The sequence below is a fragment of the Ahaetulla prasina genome, chromosome 1 (genome assembly GCF_028640845.1).
Source record: "Ahaetulla prasina isolate Xishuangbanna chromosome 1, ASM2864084v1, whole genome shotgun sequence".
NCBI lineage: Eukaryota > Metazoa > Chordata > Lepidosauria > Squamata > Colubridae > Ahaetulla > Ahaetulla prasina.
In genome coordinates, this window is record NC_080539.1 from 69,469,999 (window position 1) to 69,495,730 (window position 25,732).

The 25,732-nt window shown below is 35.4% G+C and overlaps 1 protein-coding gene across 1 annotated transcript in view; it reads left to right on the forward strand.

The window, feature by feature from the left end:
* Window positions 1–25,732, forward strand: part of KIF6 (kinesin family member 6) — a 138,041-nt gene that overhangs the window by 54,917 nt on the left and 57,392 nt on the right. Inside the window, exons 14-15 of the mRNA XM_058166959.1 lie at window positions 4,728–4,836; window positions 19,531–19,586. Of these exons, the coding sequence (XP_058022942.1) occupies window positions 4,728–4,836; window positions 19,531–19,586 (165 nt within the window). The remainder of the gene's footprint in view (window positions 1–4,727; window positions 4,837–19,530; window positions 19,587–25,732) is intronic.

Genomic DNA, 25,732 nt, shown 5'->3' on the forward strand with positions numbered 1-25,732 from the left:
TTATGATCACATGCGAAGAGGACTAGACAACCCAGGACCCTTTGGCCATCATTTCAGAGATATTTCTTTACCAGATTACTTTAATGCAGCACTTCTAATATACTTCCTTCACTTGAAAAGTTCTTAAAAATTAGGGTCATATTCAGAGCTGCATCTGCCTTGGAATATTTAATCTGCCTCCATATTTAATTGTATAGCACAGTCAAACATCAGGAGTGGATCATAGGAAATGATTTATGATATTTTGTATTATGTTATACATGTTTTATGATAATTTTATTACATAAAAACTTTTATAAAATTCACCAATTTCAGTTCCACAGATGGGGGGATTTTGGATGCATTCTGTAAATTAGCCACTCTGAAGTATTGTGGTTCAAAAAGTTTTACTCTATGATGCACCATTTCACCCAGTTAAAGTTACAGATATGAGAGTTTTAGTAGTAGATAGATAATGGCAGAGGTTACAGTACAGTGCCAAAGATGCAATACATTGAATCCCCTTTCTCTTTGAAGATTTGTGATAGATTCAAACCTGTGCCTAATGTAGGTAACCAGATCTTTGTATATGTCCCTTATGATTTCTGAAACCTTCAAGAGGAGTGGGATTAATATGGATCCTTTCCTTTTTTAAATCTGTGTTTTGTTTAGTTTAGTTTTATCTATCTCTGAAACTTTACCATTCCCTTTTCTCAGCAAATGGAGAAAACAATACCAGAAAAACTCTTGCAGAAAGTCGAGTTATTGTAAAACAAAATATTTCATACAAATTTTATTTAGCTGTTTATATAGAATGTTTATCCATGCAAGCACAAGAATGCCCACACTCATGCACGCATGCACACACAGATGCACATGGTAATACAGGACACAAGATACACACACATACTATTCATAAGGTGAGAATTTTTTTATTATATACAAACACCAATAACTTCCTCAGATTCCTTCAGAGTTTTTAGTAGTAGCAATAATTTATTCCAACTCTAGATTCCTGCCATCTTTACAATATTACTAATTATTTATTACTATTATAACTTGAAGAGTTTACAATTGATACCATCTGAAATCTTAATACTTGTCTGATACCATCTGAAATCTTAATATTCAAAGGAAAAGAATGTATTTAAGATGCATTGATGTATAAGGACCTCTTCCCAACAATTCTTTTTCTGCATAAAGAACAGTGAGGAAACATTCTATTCTGACTAAAGCAAGTTTTTATAATAATGCAATTCATTTGATTTCACAGAGATTTAAGAGGACAAAAGTATATACTGTTGTGACAAAATAAAAAAAAGATAAATGTTATTGGTTAACTGAGCTAGGAGGAGTTTTCAGACCGAGTATAGCGAAAAAGAAGGAACAAAATTATGTGTGGGATGAATACATTTGACAGTTTTATAAATATTTATTATTAACGAAACTATATCAGCAAGAGAAGAACGTCTTATTACTAGCTCATCAACTTTCCCACATTTCTCAGGATTTTCTTGCCTTCTGCTGATTTTGTCCTTATCCCAGTTTCTTCTTACTACTGTATCTTCAGTATGTAAAATTTCTATGCAAATTTTTATCTTGGATTGAGAATCTATATAAGTATTTCTTACAATTCTGAATTGTCTTTTTGACATCAGATGTCCATCTCCCATGCCTATTGTTGTAATAAAAGTTTAATGGATCAGGTTAAAAATATTTCTAATAAAAAGGTCACTCTTCCTATCCTATTCCTATTAATTTTTGAGGTGTTTTTTTAACAATGAGCATCTACTGGTCAGTGTATATATCTTTTAATTAGTGAGTTGTGGGTAACACTAAGTTATATGAAAGGTAATCTGTGGAGACAACATTTTTACCCAGACTACTTACTATAAGCATGCTTGGGATAAACTGGGTTTTGATCACACGTGTGGCATACTGACCAAAGTATGCTCAAACTACCATATATTAATGTTATTAAATAGGTTCTGTCACTTTATGTTTCAAAGCAGCAAGATAGAGTTGGTGTGGGTGCAAGGGACCTCAGGATCTGATTATTTATCATTGTTAATTCTGGATGGAGTTGCACTACTCCAGACAAACCTGGTGTACAATTTGGGGGTTATCCTGGATTCACGTCTCCAGCTCAAAGAGTAGGTGGCAGATGTGACTAGAAGACCCTTTGCACAACTTCATGTTGTGTATCAATTGCATCCTTCCCTGGATTGTTAAGGCCCTGTACATGGTCACTTGTGCCCTAGTCATATTTTAGCTGGGATTACTGCAATATGCTCTGCATGGGGCTACCATTGAAGAGTATTTGGAAGCTACAGCTGATCCAGAATGCAACAGCACACACAATCCTGAGGCCTTAGGGCTGCACATATAACACTACTACTACACAACCTGCATTGGTTACCCGTTCACTTCCAGATCCAATTCAAGGTGATGGTTATTAGCTTTAACTTGGCATGTACCCAGGATACCTGAAGATCTCTTCCCAATGGAAATATCCCACCCCACTTGCCCGAGAGGAAGAGGCTTACTATGGATCTCATCTGTTAAGGAATTCCAGCAGGCAGTTTCAGGGAGAAGAGTCTTTTCCACTATGGAATACTCTGCCACCAGAACTTATCTCACCCTTTTACCCTCTGGGAAGGGTATTAAAACTTGGGTTTGCCGATGGAGATGGCTGACAGCGGAAGAAGACATCATCCCCATCCCTCCTGCCTCTTAGTTCTGGTTTCAGTATAATTTTATAGCTCAGTATAGTGTAATAGTTTTTCAGTATAGTTTTAAAATCTTAATCTGTGCAGTTTTAATATTTAAATATTTTAATTACTTTCCTACTTGTTTTATAACTTGTAAGTTGTTCAGAGTCACCTTATAGGGGAGATGGGCAACATTAAAATTTAATAAACAAATAAACAAATGAATAATCTTTTAACAATTATTACCCAGAGATATCAATCAATAATCCAAGTTCCATTGTTGTAATGCTCAGAATTGCAGTGGGTATATTCACATTTCATGCTAAACCAGCTTTTATCAATTTGGATATCACCCAGATGTCTGGGCATCTAGAGAGTTCTCATGTTAAGTATATGTTGTAGGCACTCAGGTCTCTATATCATAATTGGAGTAAGTTGTAATTTGATTTAACATTTTCTTTGATATAATTGTTGTGGTTTGTGGCTTAAAATATCGTCTGAACCTACATAGTTATGTTATTTTCCATAAATCATTAATAAAACTAGCATGCCAATTTTCAACACTCTGAAATCTGGCTAAGCTAATTGGAACAAAAAATTACCATCACTTTCTATCACTTCTTGATATGGAATAGACATCATACTTTATAAACCAATATCTAAAATAGCATATTTTTGCTCCTATATTATTCACAAGTGTTGAATAAGCCCATTGCTTTGTCTCTTTGTTGGCTCAATTCAGTAATGGTTTCTGCAGGCATCTTACAAAATGCATATTTAATAGCGATTTGTATGAAAACAGAAAACACGTTTTGTTTCAAGTTCAGAACAAATAGTCCCCCTTCAATTATTGAGTTCAAATTCTTCAAAATGGGTTTTTTTCCCAACTGAATGAAAGTTGACATGGCTCAAGTATCCTAACCATATAAACTAATGGGAACTTCCGAGCTGAGGTAACTACCCTTGTTCCTTCATTTGTTACTGATGATCATATTTTATAGTATGATAGTGGAAACCAAAACAGTAAATCAAAGAAAAATGTTAGGAGAAAAATGCTTCCTGAAAATATCAGTAATTTTGGAAAAGACAAATTGCTTTGAGTTTTGACCCTCAGATTCTAATTAGGGAGACATTAACAGCTGTTTAAGAAGATACATGCAAAATATTTGAACCCATGAATTTTTAGTTGACATGAAATAAACGTGATTCTGTCATTTTTAGATATTGAATCTAAAAATGGCATTTAAGTTTCCATAGACTACAGAAACTGATTAATTTAGTATGAAAGTGGTTGCTGTGCTGATTCCAAAAAAGACAGACGGGACCCAGAGTGGTTTGGGAGGGAAAAAAATTGGCCAACAATATAAATAAATTAGCAAGATTTTCATTTCTATAGAATTTTTTCACATAGTCCAATTTGTATATTTTCTCAGAAATTCTAATTAATCTTGAGGAACCCTTAGTTTATCTTGACTGATCTTGGAAGCTAAAAGTACTTGGCCCGGATTAGTAGGACTATGTAACTTCTGAAAGAGGTGCTTCAGTATATATGGAGCCAAGTGAAGAAGCCATAACTTTTCCAGAATGTTTTCCTGACTGTCTCTGCATGTCTGTCTTTGCACAGCCAGTTTGCTTCATCAGAAAAATGAAATAAAATAAAGCAGCTGTGCATGTGCACATAAGCAGAGAGAGATGGGAGCATCTGTCAAAGCGGCTATGAAAATCAAGAAAAATAGGTAATTGCTTTAAAAATTCAAAAATAAATGTTTCATAAGTGATCCTCTCTGCTCACAAGCATCACTTTGAACTTATTGGTACAGTATATTGGTTTGAACATGGATAGGAGAATCACCTGATAATTCTAAAGTTGTTTTCAAAAAGGGAAAACAAAAATCTCCCAGAAGAATGCATTGGCAAACCATTTCTGCAATAGCCAAGTAGTCTGTTTATTACCAAGAGTTGAACTCCATTTGAACTATTTTTACTTTTAAATATTATTTCTACAAATCAACCCATTCTGATGTATTCCTTGAACAGGAGTGGGAAAAGAAATGTCACTTGGACGGCAAGAAGCCTTTGAAATTTTCAAACGAGATTATGTAGATAGCATAACTATTGAAGACAATAAACAACTCCTTAAACAAAGGTAAGATTTACACTCAACCATAAAACTCAAAGGTTTTGTAGGCAAAACCAGAAACCTCTGGCTGGGAGAAAGAAATTAATTATAATATGTAGATGGTTTAAGCAAATAAGTATACTAACTGCACAAACTGTACTAAAAGGCAAGAAATGTATACACCTAAATGACATTGCTTAGGATAGGGATTACTATAAACTACATCTCTGTGGAAAACATCCCACAAATTGGTGAATTAAGTGACAGAGCAGCAGTGTAGGATCTTTAGTTCTATTCAATTCTAGAGGATCTTGCAAATTGATCTGATAAGCAGAGACACCAGAATACCAAATATCTATAATAAAAAGAATCCTGGAAAATATCTTCATATAATTAGTTTTGAATGCATAAAACATGTGTAGAAATAAATGTCAAAACACATTTTATCACTTAGTGGCTTTTTATAAGTAAAAGTAGATACACATTTTATGTCTCAATTTACAAATAAACACTTATGCCATAAATGTGGATATGTATGAAGAATTTATTTGCCAATTGGCTAATGTAATTGTGGAAAAATATGAATAAAAGAAAAATATGCTATACAATTTGAAAAATGAGAATATGCTACTCACAAATCTATCTATGGTTATTAATTTCTTTGTAACCTAAGATCATACCATATAACATTCAGCTGCAGTCAGTTATGTAGCAAAACTGGGAATATACTGTATAAATATTTAAATGTTATGTGTATGGGAAATCTGATGTAGCAGAAACTTCAGAGTGATGTCTTAGGGAATTTCCATGATAGGGTAATCGGAAATAGGGCTTTGAGCATGTTCTGCTATTAGTGAAGATGAAATTCAAGTCATTCATCCTGAAGCTCTGCAGAATCTTTTAGGGTTTTGGGGAAAGGAACAGTAAATGTAGAATTCCAGTTAAAGAACAATAAAGCAATTATGATGAACTTGTTTTTCTCCACTTTTCCAACTCTCCTGTATAAATAAAAATATTTTAATAATAGTACAATAGTTAAAATGTTTCAGGGAGCTTAACCTACAAGATATTAAAAACTTTCAGTTGATAGCCCTTAAGGAAGTTTAATTACACTCCAGCGAGATTGCCTGACAAATTTTCCACGTGTGCTACGCCTATGGCAGAACTTCAGAATTCATCGAATGCAAGGAGAAATATTAGGATAAACTGAGGCATTTAAAAAAATGTCTTTCATAGTCCTCTCAAACTTTAGATTCCTTTAGCTGTCTTGTGCCATCTGTTTTTTTTTCTCTTCATGGTTATGCCTTCCATTACTGTTTTATTTATTTTGCTGCCATCTTTCAACCTTTCTTCTTAACAATTATTACACAAATGATCAGTCATTATCTTTAGCTAATGTGATAAATGCTGTGTAATTGTACTTTTAGTTAAATTTTAAATAGAAATATTAGAATAGAATAGAATAGAATAGAATAGAATAGAATAGAATAGAATAGAATAGAATAGAATAGAATAGAATTTTTTTATTGGCCAAGTGTGATTGGACACACAAGGAATTTGTCTTGGTGCATATGCTCTCAGTGTACATAAAAGAAAAGATACGTTCATCAAGGTACAACATTTACAACACAATTGATGATCAATATATCAATATAAATCATAAGGATTGCCAGCAACAAGTTATAATCATACAGTCATAAGTGGAAAGAGATTGGTGATGGGAACTATGAAACGATTAATAGTAGTGCAGATTCAGTAAATAGTCTGACAGTGTTGAGGGAATTATTTGTTTAGCAGAGTGATGGCCTTCGGGAAAAAACTGTTCTTGTGTCTAGTTGTTCTGGTGTGCAGTGCTCTATAGCGTCGTTTTGAGGGTAGGAGTTGAAACAGCTTATGTCCAGGATGCGAGGGATCTGCAAATATTTTCACGGCCCTCTTCTTGATTCGTGCAGTATACAGGTCCTCAATGGAAGGCAGGTTGGTAGCAATTATTTTTTCTGCAGTTCTAATTATCCTCTGAAGTCTGTGTTTTTCTTGTTGGGTTGCAGAACCGAACCAGACAGTTATAGAGGTGCAAATGACAGACTCAATAATTCCTCTGTAGAATTGGATCAGCAGCTCCTTGGGCAGTTTGAGCTTACTGAGTTGGCGCAGAAAGAACATTCTTTGTTGTCCTTTTTTAATGATGTTTAATTTTTAGCTTTCTGTCCTATTTGTTCTTCCAATATTATTACTTATTATTAGTATTTTATTATTATTATTACCTCCTACTCAAGCAGGAAACCCTATACCATTTCAGACATGATTGTCTAATCTCTTCTTAAAAACCTCCACTGTTGGAGCACTCACAACTTCTAGAGGCAACTTGTTCCACTGTTTAATTATTCTAATTGTCAGGAAATTTCTCCTTAGTTTTAGGTTGGTTCTTCCCTTGATTAGTTTCCATCCATTGGTTCTTGCAGATATCCTAGCTTAGAGAAACTAAATATTTAGGTACTGTAAATGGACATCTGAATAATATCATTTTAATCTTAGCAGAAAACAGTTTTCCCTGTTTAATACTCATTTCATTTAACTTTTTTTTAATACTGTGTAATCTTTCTAAATTTTGCAGAATAGATATCCATTTGAATGAATCCAGTATAAAATAAAAGCAAGGATTTAAACTTGACCTTTGGCCTGAATCCACATGGGATAAATCAAATTAGGATGTTTACTGGGTAAATATGCATAGGATAGCATTATTTTGCTGTATTCATGGTAACTGCTGCAGATGTTATGATACAAAGAGCACAAGGAGTGCTTTACTGTATGTGAAAACCCATTAGCAAATTACATTGAGAACTTTAGATACATCACACTTGTTTAAAACAAACTCTTCTCAGATCTACTCTGTAATTTGGAATGTAACTGCTGAACCACCACTTATACAAAAACTCAGTGACCAAGCCACTATTCAAATTGCTAGGTAAGATTACATATACAACACATTTCAAATTCAACAAAAGTCTCCCCTAAATGTAAATCTTTGTTATGCCAATAATATATATGTGGTAGGATTGCTATCTGATTCATTTTGTGCTGGAGTTTTGATTCAAAATTACTTTTTCTTTACTGTATGATTTTTATTTTTTGGCTTTCCCCATATCCCTAGTTGAAATGGTTGCATTCATTTTTCCATAAACCAGTGGTGTAATTCATGCTTTTCACTACTTAAAGATGTCCAGAGAACTGCTTTTTATAGATTTTTCTTAAGTTTTCTGTGGTAGGGTGGCACCATCCTCTCCGTGCAACCACACTAGCATTACTTCCTCAGGCACCTTATTTTTCCTTCTCATCCATTTCTAAATTGTTTCCAACTTGTCAGTATTTTTAACCATAAAATCATGGGATTGAAAAGGATCAAAAAGGGATCCAACCCAAGTTTCTGACATAAATTTCATCAATCTGCAAACTTTCCCCAACAGTTTATGGGATCCAGATCACAGTGCACCACAAGTAAATATACTATAAAAGGTGCCAACATTTATCGTTCATTCCTGAGTCAAATTAGGTATTTTTTTCTCAATAATGTTTACTGAGTGAGGGAAAGATGTTTGCCTGTTAACTATTAAATTAGCTAATAGATTTTTTTGGCCTAAACTTTAATATCTTGAGCCAAAACATGTACAAATATTCAACAGAAATGATTGAATAATTATTAGGATAGAAAGAGGCTGCCAAATCATGATTGAACAGGATGAGAGTCCTTATATCCTTTGAGGGATTGTAGTGAATCTGCAGCACTGGGGTGGCCAGCTAAGGTTTACTAGACACCAGTGGTGAAAACTTAATGCACTCACAAGCCACTGGCTGCCAGAACATAATGTTTGATTAGTCCTATAAACCAAACAGAAAATGAGTTCAGAATTTGCCATTGAAAATATATAATGGGACCATTTTGCAGTATTTCATCATTCATGTCTATGCCATTTTCTTTTTGCTGTTTTTAACAGTAGGAATAAACAACTCTTGCTCCTTCTATTTACTTTATCAGAAGCTAGCAGCCAAAGGGCAGGTATATAAAACCTTTCATTTCTTCATTAAATACTAATTTATGGTAAATCTGTAGCTCAGAGTGTGAGGTTTACCCATCTATAGCAAAGCTCTGCACTGAAAAAACTGGATCAGAATACCCAAGAAGTACATTATCTTTTGCCACCACTTAAGGAGTCCAGAGAAACAAAATAAGACTGATAAATGAAAAGAGTTGGAGAGAAGAAAACAAAGGAGTTGGTGCATTGCTGCAAGGAATAGCTCCTTTTATCTGGAAACCTTGTGACTAGCTACCGTAGTATAGGTGAACTTTCCTACTATGCAGGGAAGAGTGCTCATGTCAATCAAAGCCTGAAGAAAGGGGGACCTGGAATTAGGAGAAAGCTGCTTTAAGTAGTGCTTCTATTTGAAGCAGAAAAACTGATCAGGGAGGGCCCAGGTATCCAAATTGTGCTTAGAATAAGTTAACATGAGTAAAAGTAAAAATGACTTAAAATACTAGGTGCTAAAAAGTGAAAGGAAAAAAGTCAATAATGGAAAGAGCATAGTTACCTAAAGTATGCCTCTTATGAAGCTGAGTGGGTTTGGGTTTTTTTACTTTGTTCCATGACCACTTTTGTTAGACAAAATGGAACATATACCAGTAGCTTTTTCCAATTCTTCATCATAGACAAATTCTTGCCCAGATAATAATTTAATCATGTCATCGATAATAAGGCTGATTGTACATATATGAGTAACCATAAAAAATTCATGACAGGATGATTGTCCTAGCCACAAAAATCATAACAGTGTGAGTTCATCTCAAAGATATTCTTGAATATTGGAATAGAGTTTTCTTTTTCTTTTTATCCTTCAGGTTGCTTTCTATTATTTATAAAAGAACAAACATGATGTATGTTTTTCCTAAATTAAAATCTCAATCCCAAAGGTGCTTTTTCCCCCCAAGAGATAACTGGACTTTCGGGTTTTTCTTTGAAGACATTTTGCTTCTCATCCAAGAAGCTTATTCAGCTCTGAAGAAAAGTTGAAGAACTGAATAAGGACATTGTCGGACATTGTTACTTATGCTTTAGTCAGGTCCATTTGCTGGAGACAGTTTGTCTATTTTTTTTTATTTGCATTTATATCCTGCCCTGCTCCGAAGACTCAGGACGGCTTACACTATGTCCAGCAATAGTCTTCATCCATTTGTATATTATATACAAAGTCAACTTATTGCCCCCAACAATCTGGATCCTCATTTTACCTACCTTATAAAGGATGGAAGGCTGAGTCAACCTTGGGCCTGGTGGGACTTGAACCTGCAGTAATTGCAAGCAGCTGCTGTTAATAACAGACTATCTTACCAGTCTGAGCCACAGAGGCCCTAATGGGGGTTATTTGGTTATAACTCTTGGTAAATACTTTTTATTGTGCTTTAAAAAGTATTTTAAAAAGTAAAAAGCATTTTGGAAAAGTGTGTTCAGGGTAAAAAATTTTAATATGTATTAACTCCCTTTTTACGATCCTGTAATCCCTTAATTTGGGGTAAAGTTGGGGCAACTGGATGGAGCTGAGCATTTACTGGCCAGATGCCCTTCCTGACACCACGTGGAGTTTGCAGCAGATATTTTTTTCTTTGCACCCTAGGCGAGAAACATCTGCTGATACTTAGGATTGAACTCCCAACCTTCTGAGTCGGAGACGAGAGTCTTTACACTAGGCTACCATGCTGTTCAATTTTAATACATATTATTACAAGAGACATGATAGCAGTATTCCAATATCTCAGGGGTTGCCACGAAGAAGAGGGAGTCAAACTATTCTCCAAAGCACCTGAGGGTAGAACAAGAAGCAGTGGGTGGAAACTAATCAAGGAGAGAAGCAACTTAGAACTAAGCAGAAATTTCCTGACAGTTAGAACAATTAACCAGTGGAACAACTTGCCTGCAGAAATTGTGAATGCTCCAACACTGGAAGTTTTAAAGAAAATGTTGGATAACCATTCGTCTGAAATGGTGTAGGGTTTCCTGCCTGGGCAGGGGGTAGGACTAAAAGACTTCCAAGGTCCCTTCCAACTCTGTTGTTGTTGTTGTTGTTGTTATTGTTATTATTACCTGTAAATATTGTTGATAGCTATCTTCACATATCTGCTATCTGTACAAATGTCTCTAGATCAAGGGTGAGCAACATGCAACAAGATCATGTCAGTGAAATTTAGAACAAAAAATACTAGAAATAGATGGCACAGTTTTTAACTCCAGAACGAGCAAAATATAATAATTTGTATTTGTTCAAAGTCACAAAAAGTGGGTGTTGGAAACTTCATGTATATAAATTGCAATCCATGCCATTAGTTCACTTGGTTATTCAGATGTAATTTCATCTTGTTCATGTGATAAACAAAGTTGCAGACACTTTTAAGGGATGAAATTTTAAAGCACCATAACTCCAAAATCCTGGCAGTGAAGTTTGGCATCTTCATTCCAGTCATTACAATTTAGTTTGCTGCAAATTTTATTTTGCTATAGAGGAAACAAACAACAAAAATGAAAACAATTTACCATATAAGACCACGAGATATTTCCCTCCCAGTCCTGAGCTTCATTTTTTCCAAAGTAGGGGACTGTCTCCCCTTCAACTTTTCCCAACTGCCTATTCCTCCTCCTCTCTCCCACTTCTTCCTTTTGGCTACCATGGCCCCTGCCTTAAGGAAGTGGCAAGCAGCCCCAGAACTGCACTACTCTAGCCATGCTGTGGCTCAGGGGCTTCTTGGCATACTGTGGATCTGAGATTGCAAGAAGCTCCTGTGCCACAGCACAAAGCCAAAGCTGCCCCAGCTGCTATGGGCCAGCTGCTCAACCTGGCTCAGCATCGCAGCATGGTGTAAAGCTGCAGCCACCCAGAAGCCACAGTTGCTTCAATCCAGTCTTAACCACAGCTGTATTCAACTTCCTGTACTCCAAAGGCCCTGCTGCTTGCACCTTGCCATCCTAGATGTCCTTCACTGCCTTCTTGCTCCCAATGCCAATGAAGCATGTCCAGCCTGCCCCTTCATGAGACACCTGCTGGCCACATGTGGCCAACTTCCCCAGATCTTGTGAGGAACTCGCCATGTGTGACCTGGGGTAGAAAACAAGTGGCCAGCAGCTGCCTCACAAATAGCCAGACTGCAGTGGCAGCAAAAAGACAGCAGTGATGGGCCATGGCAGCAGGGATGAAATAGGTAGGTGGGGGAGCTGAAGCACTCCTGCAATCGTAAGTGCAGATGGATTGCTATATGCCCAAATTCTTACCATGCAGCTCTGGGGGCACTACAATGGCTGTAACTTTGGGACTGGTCTTAAATCCCTTTGTTCAGCACTTCAAACACTCAACAAAATGAATGGTTGTTAACCAAGGAACACACACAGAGTGAAACGCTGGTCCTTGTAGTTTTCTTGGTAACAAATAAAAATAATGATCAAGTACTGTAAAATCATAGGCACAAGTCATCTGCAAAACCAAAATAAAATAACCAGTTTGGGTAAAAGTGGAATTGGATATAAAGATGCCTAGCCTGTTTTGGAAGCTGCTGAGTAACTACCTCTCTGGAATTGCCCATTAACAAACAACAGAGATTCCCTTCCAAGTAGCTCCAAGGCTCAGTTATGACATATGGGGAAAGAAATTTCATGATCTTTGAACCCAAACAGCATAGGATCTTCCAAATCAACATCAAAACCATCAAATAGGTTTAGCAGTAAATAGGCAGGCTGTACAAATCATAGAGGAGGTGTAATATGACTCTTGCATTGCATCTTGGTCAGTAATTTAGTGGTAGCATTCTGTACCAGCTAGAGTTTCCAAACCATCTTCAAAGGTTGCCTACACAAAACACATAATAATTTAGATGCAAGATTATTCAGACACGGTTTACTGTCAGCAGGTTTCCTAAGCTGCATGACCCCAACCTGTTCAAGCCTTTTAAAACTGAATTGGGATTGAAAATGAATAGATTATCAGTACAATTAAACATTTATTTATTTATTTTTTTATTTGTCAAACACAACAGTATATATAAGTATAAGCATGAAAGAACCATACGAATTGGATACAATCAAAGGGAACATTAGGACAGGAACGGTAGGCACGCTGGTGCTCTTATGCACACCCCTTACAGACCTCTTAGGAATGGGGTGAGGTGAATAGTAGATAGTCTTTGGTTAAAGCTTTGGGGATTTTGGGAAGAGACCACAGAGTCAGGTAGTGTATTCCAAGCATTAACAACTCTGTTACTGAAATCATATTTTCTACAATCAAGATTGGAGGGGTTCACATTAAGTTTAAATCTATTGTGTGCTCGTGTATTGTTGCGATCGAAGCTGAAGTAGTCTTCTTAGGAAGGACATTGTAGCAGATGATTTTATGAGTTATACTCAGGTCATGCCGAAGGCGGCGGAGTTCTAAATTTTCTAAACCTAAATTTTCAAGTCTGGTGGCATAAGGTATTTTGTTGTGATCAGAGGAGTGGAAAACTCTTCTTGTAAAATATTTCTGGACACGCTCAATTGTATTAATGTCCGAAATGAGGTGAGCTGTATTTGAGAATAGGTCTAGCAAATGTTTTGTATACTCTGGTTAGTAGTGTAATCTTTCTGGAGAAGAAGCTACGCAAGATTAAGTTTACAACTCTTAAAGCCTTTTTGGCAATGTAGTTGCAGTGGGCTTTGGCACTTAGATCGTTTGATATGAAAACACCAAGGTCTTTGACGGGTTGAGGGTCATCTATAAGGTAATGTCCATCAAGCTTGTATTTAGTGTTCTGATTCCTTTTTCCAGATTCTTTTTTCTGATTCTAGCCGCATTGTTGGTAGTGTTAAATAGATAAATGTATGTAATATGCTTTTTGCAACAGATGATTCATTGGATTCTGAACCAGTTGAAATCCACAAATAGTTTTCACAAACATATTCTATATGTAGTTTTCACAAAATGTAAGGATTGAAAGAAATCTCAGAGATTATCTAGTGCAAGAATCCACTATAATAGCATTGCTGACAGTTGTTACCAAGCTTCTGTTTAAATACATTCAGCAAAATAGAATCCACCGTACTCCTGGTACAATTCCTTCTATGGTTAAACAGCTCTTGTTATTGGGAAATTTTCTCAAGAGCCCAAGTAAAATTTTGATATTTGTCCCTGAATTTCTTGTCCAATTATTTTTTGTCCCATTTTCTAGAATAATTCTAGATCCATTTTCTACATGATACCCCTTCAATTACTTGAACATAGATGTGGTGTTTCCCTCAGTCATCTCTTCTCCAAGCTGAATATACCAGTACCTATAATCCTTCCTCCTAGAATTATCTTTCCAGACCTGTTATCTTGGTTAATCTCTTTTTGGTCCCACTCCAATTTTTTTAATGACCTTCCTAAAATGCAATATTAGAAATGAATGTAATATTCTGAAATCACTAGTTTGACCAATAGAGATTAGAGAGTAACAGTGGCATCTTTTGATCTTTGTTGATGCTGTACTTCACTGGTGGAGCCTAGAACTTCCTTTCCTTTCTTCCTTTCCTTTCCTTTCCTTTCCTTTCCTTTCCTTTCCTTTCCTTCCCTTCCCTTCCCTTCCCTTCCCTTCCCTTCCCTCCCTTCCCTTTCTTCTTTTCTTCTGTGTCAAACTTGTGATTCATCAAGCCATGCAGATCTTTTTTGCATATGCTGCTGCCAAATATGATTCCCCCATCTTACACTCTTAATATTTATACTTCATTTTTCTTACCCAAATAATAGGAGTTTTTATTTGTCCTAGAATTTTGATACTGTCCTTCAAGGTGTTTCCTGTTTCCTCTATTTTTATGTCCATGCAGAATTCATAAACTGTTATTAATTTGTTAAATATCATAAAGCCTAAAATAGAGACCTGTGATACATCTCATCAAATCTTTAGAGCCGTTAATACTGAATTCAACCCGCACTTACCCATCTAATTGTAGAACAGTTAAGCACATATTTCGCGATCTTCTCTACCAAGAATGTAATGGGAAACATTATTGAATGCTTTGCTAAAGTCAAAATATGCTGTGTCCACAACATTTTTGTGGTCAACTAAACTGGTCACACTATCAAAAAAGAAGATCAGGTTAGTTTGGCATGATTTATTCTTGACTGGATCATGCTGACTCCTGCCAAGCAATGCATTCTTTTCTAAATACTCACCAACTGACTGGTTAAAATCTGCGCCAATGTTTTGCCTAGTAGTAAATCAGGGCAGCAGTAAAATAGTCTCTAATTACCTGAATCTTCTTTTTTCCCATTTTGTGAAGATAGGAACAACATTTACCCTACTCCAGTTCCTGGCTTTAAGCCTATCCTACATGATTTTTTAAAGATCACTAAAAGGGCTGCAAGATGACATTCTCAACCTCTCTCAAGACTCTTGCACATAGCTACTTTGTTCTTGAAGATGTAAACACATTCATATTAGCGAAATGTTATCTACCTACTTCTTAACACTTGGGGTGGTGGGTAAAATATGGTCTCTTGTAACACCTTTTCCAACTAAAAAATATTATTACTGGTATAAGCTTTCATGAGCTGTAGCTCACTTCATCAGACACATAGAGTGGCTAGTTAGACTAAGGTAGGATTTAAATTGGGGAGATGTCCTGAAGGAAAGGGAATGGAAAATATTTTGGGTATGCAGATTCAGGTTACATCTATGAGGCAAATTACAGGTAGTACATCAGTTAACTACTATAAAGTGTTAAAACATATTGTGATGATTGAGATCTGAAATTGCTTAAAACCTTTCCATAAACACATCAAAAGCTTTTAGGCAATTTCAGATCTCAATCATCATAATATGTTTTAACACATTATAGGTCAACAACCTCTCACTCAATGGTACTATTAAAGTTGTACTAAAGTACTATGAAATGTCTGCTAAATATATTCTTCCTTTATTTACTAATCCTACATGCTCAATGTGAAGGTGGTGGGTAAAATATGGTCTCTTGTAACACCTTTTCCAACTAAAAAATATTATTACTGGTATAAGCTTTCATGAGCTGTAGCTCACTTTATCAGACACATAGAGTGGCTAGTTAGACTAAGGTAGGATTTAAATTGGGGAGATGTCCTGAAGGAAAGGGAATGGAAAATATTTTGGGTATGCAGATTCAGGTTACATCTATGAGGCAAATTACAGGTAGTACATCAGTTAACTACTATAAAGTGTTAAAACATATTGTGATGATTGAGATCTGAAATTGCTTAAAACCTTTCCATAAACACATCAAAAGCTTTTAGGCAATTTCAGATCTCAATCATCATAATATGTTTTAACACATTATAGGTCAACAACCTCTCACTCAATGGTACTATTAAAGTTGTACTAAAGTACTATGAAATGTCTGCTAAATATATTCTTCCTTTATTTACTAATCCTACATGCTCAATGTGAAGGGAAGCTGGCTTGGAAGAAGATGGACATGATTTTAAAATTGGAGGAAGAAACATCAATAATTTGTGCTATGCTGATAATATTATTTAATAACCAAAATGCAAAATATCTGCAAGGTCTGGCAATAAAAGTCAATGAGCATAGTGAAAAAATGGGATTAAAATTAAATATAAATAATAAAAACCCATTAAAACCCATAAATTTAAAAACTAGCAGTCCTGCGCAGATGAATAAGTGAGTTTTAAGCTCATGACGAAGGTCCGGAGGTCCGGAGGTTGTGAGTCCTGGGGAGTTCGTTCCAGAGGTGGGAGCCCCACAGAAGGCCCTTCCTGGGCATCGCCAGATGACACTGTCGCGCCCGGCGGCACCTGAGAGTCCCTCTCTGTGAGGCGCAGGTCGGTGAGAGGTATTTGGTAGCAGTAGGCGGTCCCGTAAATAGCCCTATGCCATGGGCGCTTTGAGCGTTCACCAAAACCTTGAAGCGCACCGGAAGGCCACAGGTAGCCAGTGCAGTCTGCGGGATGGGTGTCACGCGCCACGAGGGGCTCCCGCATTCTGGACTAACTGAAGCCTCGGATGCCCCTCAAGGGAGCCCCATGTAGAGAGCATTGCAGTAATCCAGGCGAGGCGTCACGAGGCGTGGTGACTGTGCACAAGGCATCCCGGTCTAGAAAGGCGCAACTGGCGTGGAAAGCTCTCCTGGAGACGGCCGTCAGGTGGTCTTCAAAAGACAGCCGTTCATCCAGGAGAACGCCCAAGTTGCGCACCCTCTCCATCGGGGCCAATGACTCGCTCCCAACAGTCAGCCGTGGACTCAGCTGACTGTACCGGGATGCCGGCATCCACAGCCACTCCGTCTTGGAGGGATTGAGCTTGAGCCTGTTTCTCCCCATCCAGTTACAATGTTGCAGCATCTTGGAATCACCTGATCACCATTTGTAACTTTCACTGCCAGCTTTTGATAAGCAAAGTCATTGGAGAAGCTGGCAGGAGGTTGCAAGCAGCGATCACGTGACCATGGGACACTGCAATCTTGCAGGATTCTCCTAAGAACAACCGGGACTGTCACAACTGCTGTAGTAAGTTGCCACAGTCATATGATGTTGCACTTTAAAACCACATCCTACAAACACGTTGCTTAGGGATGGAGTTGCTGGTCCTACTTACCATCATCAAGCAAGGGCTAGTTCCATTTGCTGCCATAACTCTTTGGTGACTATTCCCACCCTCCATTTTCTATATATACTTTGGATTCTAAATTCAGTTAAAACTGAAAAAAGCTAATCATAGAGAGGGGTTTCCCTGGTGCCCTCCCATATTTCCTTCTCAGAATAGTGTGCATTTGTACCTTCAGCATCTGGATTTTGAGAAGTTCCCAGTTCCCTGCATTCCATTTGTCCTCAGGATTTTGTCCGCAGGATCTGCTCTCGTTAGTTATTTCAACTTTATTAATAGAATTAAAGCATCATGATACTTGAGAGGTTATAAAAGCAGAGCTAATCACAACAGTGGTAGCAATGTAGCAAATCATGGCTGATCATGAAAAAAGAATCAGACCTTGTTAGTGCTTGCATGCTAGGCCACTAGGAAATTCCAGTGCTATAGGCTAGACGGGAAATCAAAACACATTCCAGAAGAAGGCAATGGTAGATCACTTCTGTATAATTGACAAGAAAACAATATAGCTCTGTCTACACAAATATAAGTAAGATTTACCTTGATGAACGTATCTTTTCTTTTATGTACACTGAGAGCATATGCACCAAGACAAATTCCTTGTGTGTCCAATCACACTTGGCCAATAAAAAATTCTATTCTATTCTATTCTATTCTATTCTATTCTATTCTATTCTATTCTATTCTATTCTATTCTATTCATTTATCTTCAAAGACATGTTGCCTTCTTTAACTCATACATATAGAGTTATTGTTATTTAAAAGCACCTAGAAACCAAATGTAATTAGTAGAAGTGATATCTAGGACATTTTTACCAGCAAAGTCTGAATTCACTCACATCTCAGTCTCAAAGATACCATTTTTTTAGACTATGGAGAGATTAGCACCTGTTGGTTTAGCACAGATGTTTGTTGGTTCGTTTGTTTAATTAATTAATTTATATGGCCGCCCATCTCAATATTGACTTGGGTGGCTAGCAAAATTAAAAATGTTTCTTCTTTGTTTTGTTCTAAAAAAAGACCAAATATTAATGTTGCTTTTTTAAAAAAAGGGCCTGAAAAAGAGTAGGACTTGGACTAAATCATACTTTATGTTAAGAGCCCTGGTACTGCAGTGGTTAAAGTGTAGTATTGCAGGCAAAGTGTCCATAGTTCAATCTTGATGAACCTCAAGGTTGAGTCAGCCTTCCATCCTTCTGAGGTCAGTAAAATGACCACCTAGATTGTTGGGCCAATATGCAAATAATGCTTCTACATTGTAAAATGCTGTAAAGTATTATGGGATGGTATATATAAGCCTAATTGTTATTGCTATTATTTCTTATCTTTGACTTAGGATATTTGATTGATTATTTCCTTCCTTCCTTCCTTCCTTCCTTCCTTCCTTCCTTCCTTCCTTCCTTCCTTCCTCAGAATATTTGTTTTAAAGAAATAACATTAGCAAAATACCCAGACAATCAAAACACTTTTTTTTATTTGCATTTATATCCCGCCCTTCTCCGAAGACTCAGGGCGGCTTACACTATGTCAGGCAATAGTCTTCATCCATTTGTATATTATATACAAAGTCAACTTATTGCCCCCAACAATCTGGGTCCTCATTTTACCTACCTTATAAAGGATGGAAGGCTGAGTCAACCTTGGGCCTGGTGGGACTTGAACCTGCAGTAATTGCAAGCTGCTGCTGTTAATAACAGACTGTCTTACCAGTCTGAGCCACCAGAGGCCCATTTGATTTGATTTGATTTGGTGCGTGAGGATGCTGAATAATTTTAACAATATCAACATGCAGAGTGAAAAAGATAACTTTTTATCTTTGTTAACAGAGATATACTGTTACTGTTAACAGTAACAGAGCATGTAACAGTAACAGATTGTGTATGCACGCGTATGTGCAGACACATATTTTCAATACAAAATATAATGTAACTTGCCACTTTGTCAGTTTAATGTGATTCATTGCCATAGATTCAACTTTAACTTAATGTGCAGGCAAACCGCAACTGAAAATAGTACAGAAATGTTGACTAATGGTACAATGCATTAGTAAAAATTCTAAACATGATTGCTTTTATCAGGTTTGCTGAAGCAAAATCTTTGGGACAAAAAGTAAACGATGTAAGAAATCAAATCAGTAAGTATGAATATTTCCTTTTTTAGTATCCAAATTATATTACATACTACACTGACTAAAAATTATATCTGCCATTGGAAGTTAATTAGATTTTTCCCTATTCTATCAATTAGCAATATTTTATCACTTATACTAATTTTCCTTTTTGTTTAATAAGCTTGTTTCTTCAATTTCAGTCCGTTCTGTTAATTCTAGCAATACACATCCAATTTATTTAAATCTCAAGGTCAAAAGAGTTTTCTATTTCAGAATTCTTCCTCTAACTCTGATTATGCTAGTTGGACAATAGAAACAGTATCACTTGTTTGTCATGTGACTGTATACATCAAATCATACGTGGCTACTTCCCTGGTAGAATTATACTGAAAAACCAGCAAATAGGAATTATACCCATCTGTGCTTGAAGCTAGATATTTACGTTCCTTGTATTTTTGTTATGGATTCCATCAAACATTCCTGGCTATTCTAGTATGCTCAATGAAGTCCAGATCATATCAGTATTATTTTATATTTGCTAGCCAACTCTTAATAATATGATATTCTTTACCACAAAAGTCATCAGAGGACCTTTTGGTGAGCCACTCGACGCAATGTAGAATCCATATTACAGTCTTGATGATTTGTAATAGTCATGACAGACAGTGGTTGACTCTATTTTAAAATTCTGCCACAAATATTTTAACATTCTGATTTTCCACTGGAGCAATTACTCTTTCACACCAGAGCTATGGAAAAAATCTAGCCACTTTCCATGATATACAGTGATATGCCATGATACCTGAAATGGGATGATCATAATTTAGTTGTTTTCCCAACTTTGCAAAGGGATCATAAAGTAGGATTCAAAAGTGCTAAATCTACAACTAAGTTGCAATCGCCAAAATATACTACTGCAAGATGAACATATTTTTTCTACCATTGTATGATAAAACCAAAAAATAGATGAATTTTGAACATGTATTGGTACCCTGAATATATTTGTATCTGAAAAATGATATTAATCATTATAATGAGAACTGAATAGAATAGAATAGAATAGAATTTTTATTGGCCAAGTGTGATTGGACACACAAGGAATTTGTCTTGGTGCATATGCTCTCAGTGTACATAAAAGAAAAGATACGTTCATCAAGGTACAACATTTACAACACAATTGATGGTCAATATGAAGTTGAGACTTGTCTAAAATCATGTAATAATATATTTATAAAAATGGTAAGACTGGTACATATGGATTTCTGTTCTAAATCTAAATTAGAAAGTACTACCTGAAAGGGGAACTTTTGAAAATCATGCATTTGTTTCCCAGAAATTAAAAGAAGTTATCATCCACACCTAATCCCAAATGGGAAACTGTGGGAAGGGCTAATGAGCAATATCAATAGCATAACATACAGTATATTAGCAAAGGTCTTACAATCTTGGCAAAAATTATACTTATAGAGAGGGAATCATTAAATGCAAAGAAAATTAAGACAATATTAATGTTTCAATGATCAACAGGTGCTATAACTTTTTGTGTATACATACAAGCATTCATGATGACAGATAAGGCTCAGTCCTTGGGATGTTTGTGATTTTACACTCCCCTTATACCTCCCCTTATACCTCCAATGTATAAAATACTTGGTTGCTGGCCAAAATGATACCATTCTGTTCGTTTGTTTGTATCTCACCTTTATTATTTTTACAATGTTCTACAGAGTTTGGTAATAAAAGTCCAATAATCAATTGATTTTCTCATCAGAAAATATTTTTTCAAAAACACCAGAATTAGAAGGGCCTGATCTGTGGTTCAGGTGGCACAATTTTCTATGGTACAATAATGTTAAGGTTAATGTGAATTTTAAGAATCTTTAAATTAGTAATGTGCCCCAAAATGCCTTATTGATCTCAATACAAGAAGCATTTTATAGAAAAAAATATTGCAGGTAAAGAAAAATGGTTAACTTATCAAGAGTTCTTAGAAAGAGGACATGGAAAATATAAGATGAAATTGAGACAGCAACTGTCCTCAGAGGGATTTAGTTTTTAATAGTTTTCATATGTACAGTTAAGAGAAAGATTAAAGGTAGAAAATTGGATATTTGGAATGGAGCAGCAGAAGACAGAATTTGAAGGTGAAGTTGAACAATGTAGAAGCAATATAGAAGGTGAAGTTGAACATGTACTTGCCATAAACCTATACTGAAATTTGAAACAGAAGTAGAACAAGTGAAAAACTATATGATAAAATGGGTTAAGAACTTTGGACACAAGAGTAACATATTGAAGGAAAGAAATTATGATGTAACCTTAGAGAATGGATAAAAAAGTCCTTTATAACCATTGTTTAAAAACCCCGGAAGCTTCTTTATAATCTTTTATTTTCTTTTTCTATTTTCTTTCTTACTAATTTGTATTCTTTTTTAACTTCTTTCTTTTAAATATTTTCATTGTTTTTATCTTATTAAAAGTTTCTTCAATAAAAATTATATTAAAGAAGAGGATATGAAAAAGTAAAGTTCTTCACAGTGCTCAAATTGTAACTTAATATTTTTAGAAACACACTCTAGACAAAAGCATAAAACTGGACAAATCCAGGCCACATGATCTCCACTCCTAAAAAAATGTTTAATTCTTTAATTAGTTATTAAGTAAGATATTTCATTAACTTATTTAATGCCTCAATATGAACGTGAAATTTATTCCATTAATTGATCTAAACTTTCCAGAAGCTGGGGGAAAAATCAGTGCAAATATTTTTAATTAATTAAATTATTTAATTTCCTTAAGGGAAACAGCTGTTCTTGTTATTCTGTGCAAAAAAATCAATTAATGCTGTAATTGAAGATGAGTGTAAAAGGAAAGATAAATGATTGTTCCAACTTTCAGATAAAACAAGATTCCTAGAAATAGAGTTTCCTAGTAAGTCACTAAGAATGTACACCATTTCATTCTTTATTTATAAATGATCCTCATTTATATAGAATGTCATTATTACCACATAGTACAATTGCATCATTCCATTTGTTATAATAATACCTTGTTTCTCCCAAAATAAGACATCCCCTCATAATAAGGCCAATCGGGCTTTTGAGTGCATGGCAATAAGGCCAAGCACTTATTTCAGGGTTCAAAAAAATATAAGACAGGGTCTTATTTTCAGGAAAACATGGTAGCAATAGTGCAGAAGAAGTGTAAATTCATTGACTAGATACTTGCTATTTTTCTGTAGCGCTACATAAAACTTAGTCTTTTGTGTACAGATATCACAATATTTTCAGTTATCATAAATAATTGGAAAACCACTAAAGGAAAATGGGAAGACTTTAGTTCTTCTCCTTACATTTCTATTTTAGTTCCTCATTTTTTTTTCCAATTGCATGTCTTTTTCTTCAGTTTTTTAATATGTGGACCCACTCCTTCACCTCCTTATATTCCCTGTTTTTGTCTGCTTTGCTTTGAGAAACTGATATATTTCAATTTGGTTTGACTGACTACTGATTTAATACTAGTTCTCTTACATATCAGTGAAGGAGACTGATGGAAAGAAATAATAAAGAATGAATCACAGGTATCTTCACCTGTTATTAATATCCTGTTTGGGGCTTGTAGGCCTTTTGTATTATTTTTTCAAAATCCACCTGGTATGCAAAACTTCAGCAGAAATATTTTTTATTAAAAACTGTGGTTAGTAATATTGTCTTTGCTGAATAACTAAAGTAAGCTCAAATGAAAGCATGAGTTAAAATGAAGCAAAGAGGCAAGGGATCATGAAAATAAGATGCAGCTGTTGTAGTAAGTAAGTGGATGAATGGAAAGAAATATCAAACAAATGGCAGAGAATAAGAATTTTCAGGTTACCTCAAGGGGAGTACAGAAGTATATATGGAACTGTATTTTGCGGAAATGTCCAGTGGTATTAATAAAAGGGATATCTATAGAAAAGAGGGTCCCCAAATTATTATTTGGACTCTTAATTCTGATCATATAGAAATAAATAATGAACTTGTCCGTTGTAAGAAATAAAGACAGATTTTCCCCTTGTTCTCAAATGCATTATTTAAAATCTTTGGAATATTCACTTTAACTAATGTGTTCACTAGATCTGCCTGTATCTACAGCTACAATCACTATTAGATTTAATCTAGCAGAACTCAATGCAATAATAGTGAAAGAAGTTGATGATTTATTTTAGAGGAAATAGAATCATTATATCATCTTCATATTACTCAGTATACATAAATTTAATATCTCAGTTATGATACCTATTTTTTTGGCATGCAAGCCATCCCAAATCTATGGTGCTCCAATCCTGTTGACATTCCCAAAGATGTTGAAGACTTAGTTGTTCTCCCAGGCCTGGATTACACTGGATGGATTCTTTAATTTGGTATTTTTGCATATATTTTTGTGTCAAATGATTACATCCCAATCTTCTTTACTTACCTTGTATTATATCTTTATTCTTTCCTATATTGTCAGTCAGTTTTTAATTGGACAATATTAAATCATATTCAGTAAAAATATATAGTGACAAAAATAAAAATGAATAAACACATAGAAATAAACCATTTACACACCATTCAAAAGAGATATTTAAAAGAATCTCAGAAAGAAACAACACCACAAAGATCCAGAACAGGTCCTCTCCAGCAGCCAACTAAACAGGGATTAACACCAGACAAATAATCAAGTAGAACACAATATACTAATCAAGGAACTGCTTGTTAGAAAGCCACATCTTGACCAACACTGGCAGGGCAAACTATTGTATATAAACAGAGAGCAAATCCCACACTGACTCTCAGAACATATTTTATTTTTTTATTTGTCACAACAGTATATATAAGCATAAGCATGAAATAACTATACGATATATAAGCATATATATATAAACATAAGTATGTGATAACTATACGAAATTGGATACAATCAAAGGGAACATTAGGACAGGAATGGTAGGCATGTTGGTGCTCTTATACACTCCCCTTTACCTAGTTGGCCTAGTTACCTAATTGGCCAATGAAACGTCTGCAAGCAAAGACCAAACTCAGAGACTCCACAGTTCAACTCTGAACTACATCTATTTTCTTAATTGAAAAATAAATAAAGTTAGGATAATTCCAAAACAAGAGAATCCAAATGCCTACAAGAATCCTACAAAATAAATTTCATATAATGAATCTTCTTTTGACTCTGTGATTACATTATTTGTAATATGAGTTTTGATACAATTTACTTCCATTTTATTGATTGTGAATTGGCCAGAAAATTAATACAATGATAAAATGTGCAATGTTAACCCATAACCACAGAGTGGTGACCGGAACAGTTTTCCAAAATGTTCGGAATACCCCTATTTGTAGAAATGGTTTATTCTGGTTGCGAATAGCTTTTGTTTTCCCACCAATAAGATTGTATGCAGCATCGTGCTTGTGTCAGTTATTTGGTGTTTTCTGTAGCGGTATTTGAATTTGAGTTTTGGTCATTTTGAACTTTGTTAACGTATTTTTTTATAATGTCGGGGCCAAGTTTTTGGCCAAAAAAAGTGCAATTTGGTGATCCAAACTTCAAAAAAATTGTTTTAAAATGGTATGGAGAAGCAGAGAGTGATCTGAGTGAAGTGGAATTGGATTGTGATGAAAATTTTGTAATGGACGATGAGGAACCCCCGCCGCCGCTGATTCTGACATCAGCGATGATGAAGCTCCAATGAAATTGATGACCAGGTACAATCTACATCGTGCAATAATTTATATGGCAAGAACAAATTCAAATGTTCTTCTGCACCTTTTGGAAGCAATAGATTCAGAACCGCTAGTCACAATATTGTTGTGTGATTACCTGGACTATGGCCAGCAGCTAGAAATCTCAGAAATTCACCTACTTCCCTAGAGACTTGGAAATTATTATTTTCTAAAGAAATTATTAGCACCATCATTCAGTGAACCAATGTAAAAATTAGAGCAAAAAGATTGAAGTTCAAGGATGGAGAAACAAAAAGTGGCCTGCACGATGTGAATTTGATAGAGATCAATACATTTTTTGGTTTACTGCTCTATACATCAATTTTTAGATCCAACCATGAAAACATCAAATGTCTTTTTGCTACTGAGGTTATTATGACCTCATGTCTGTAATAGCGTAGCCAAAACAGTATG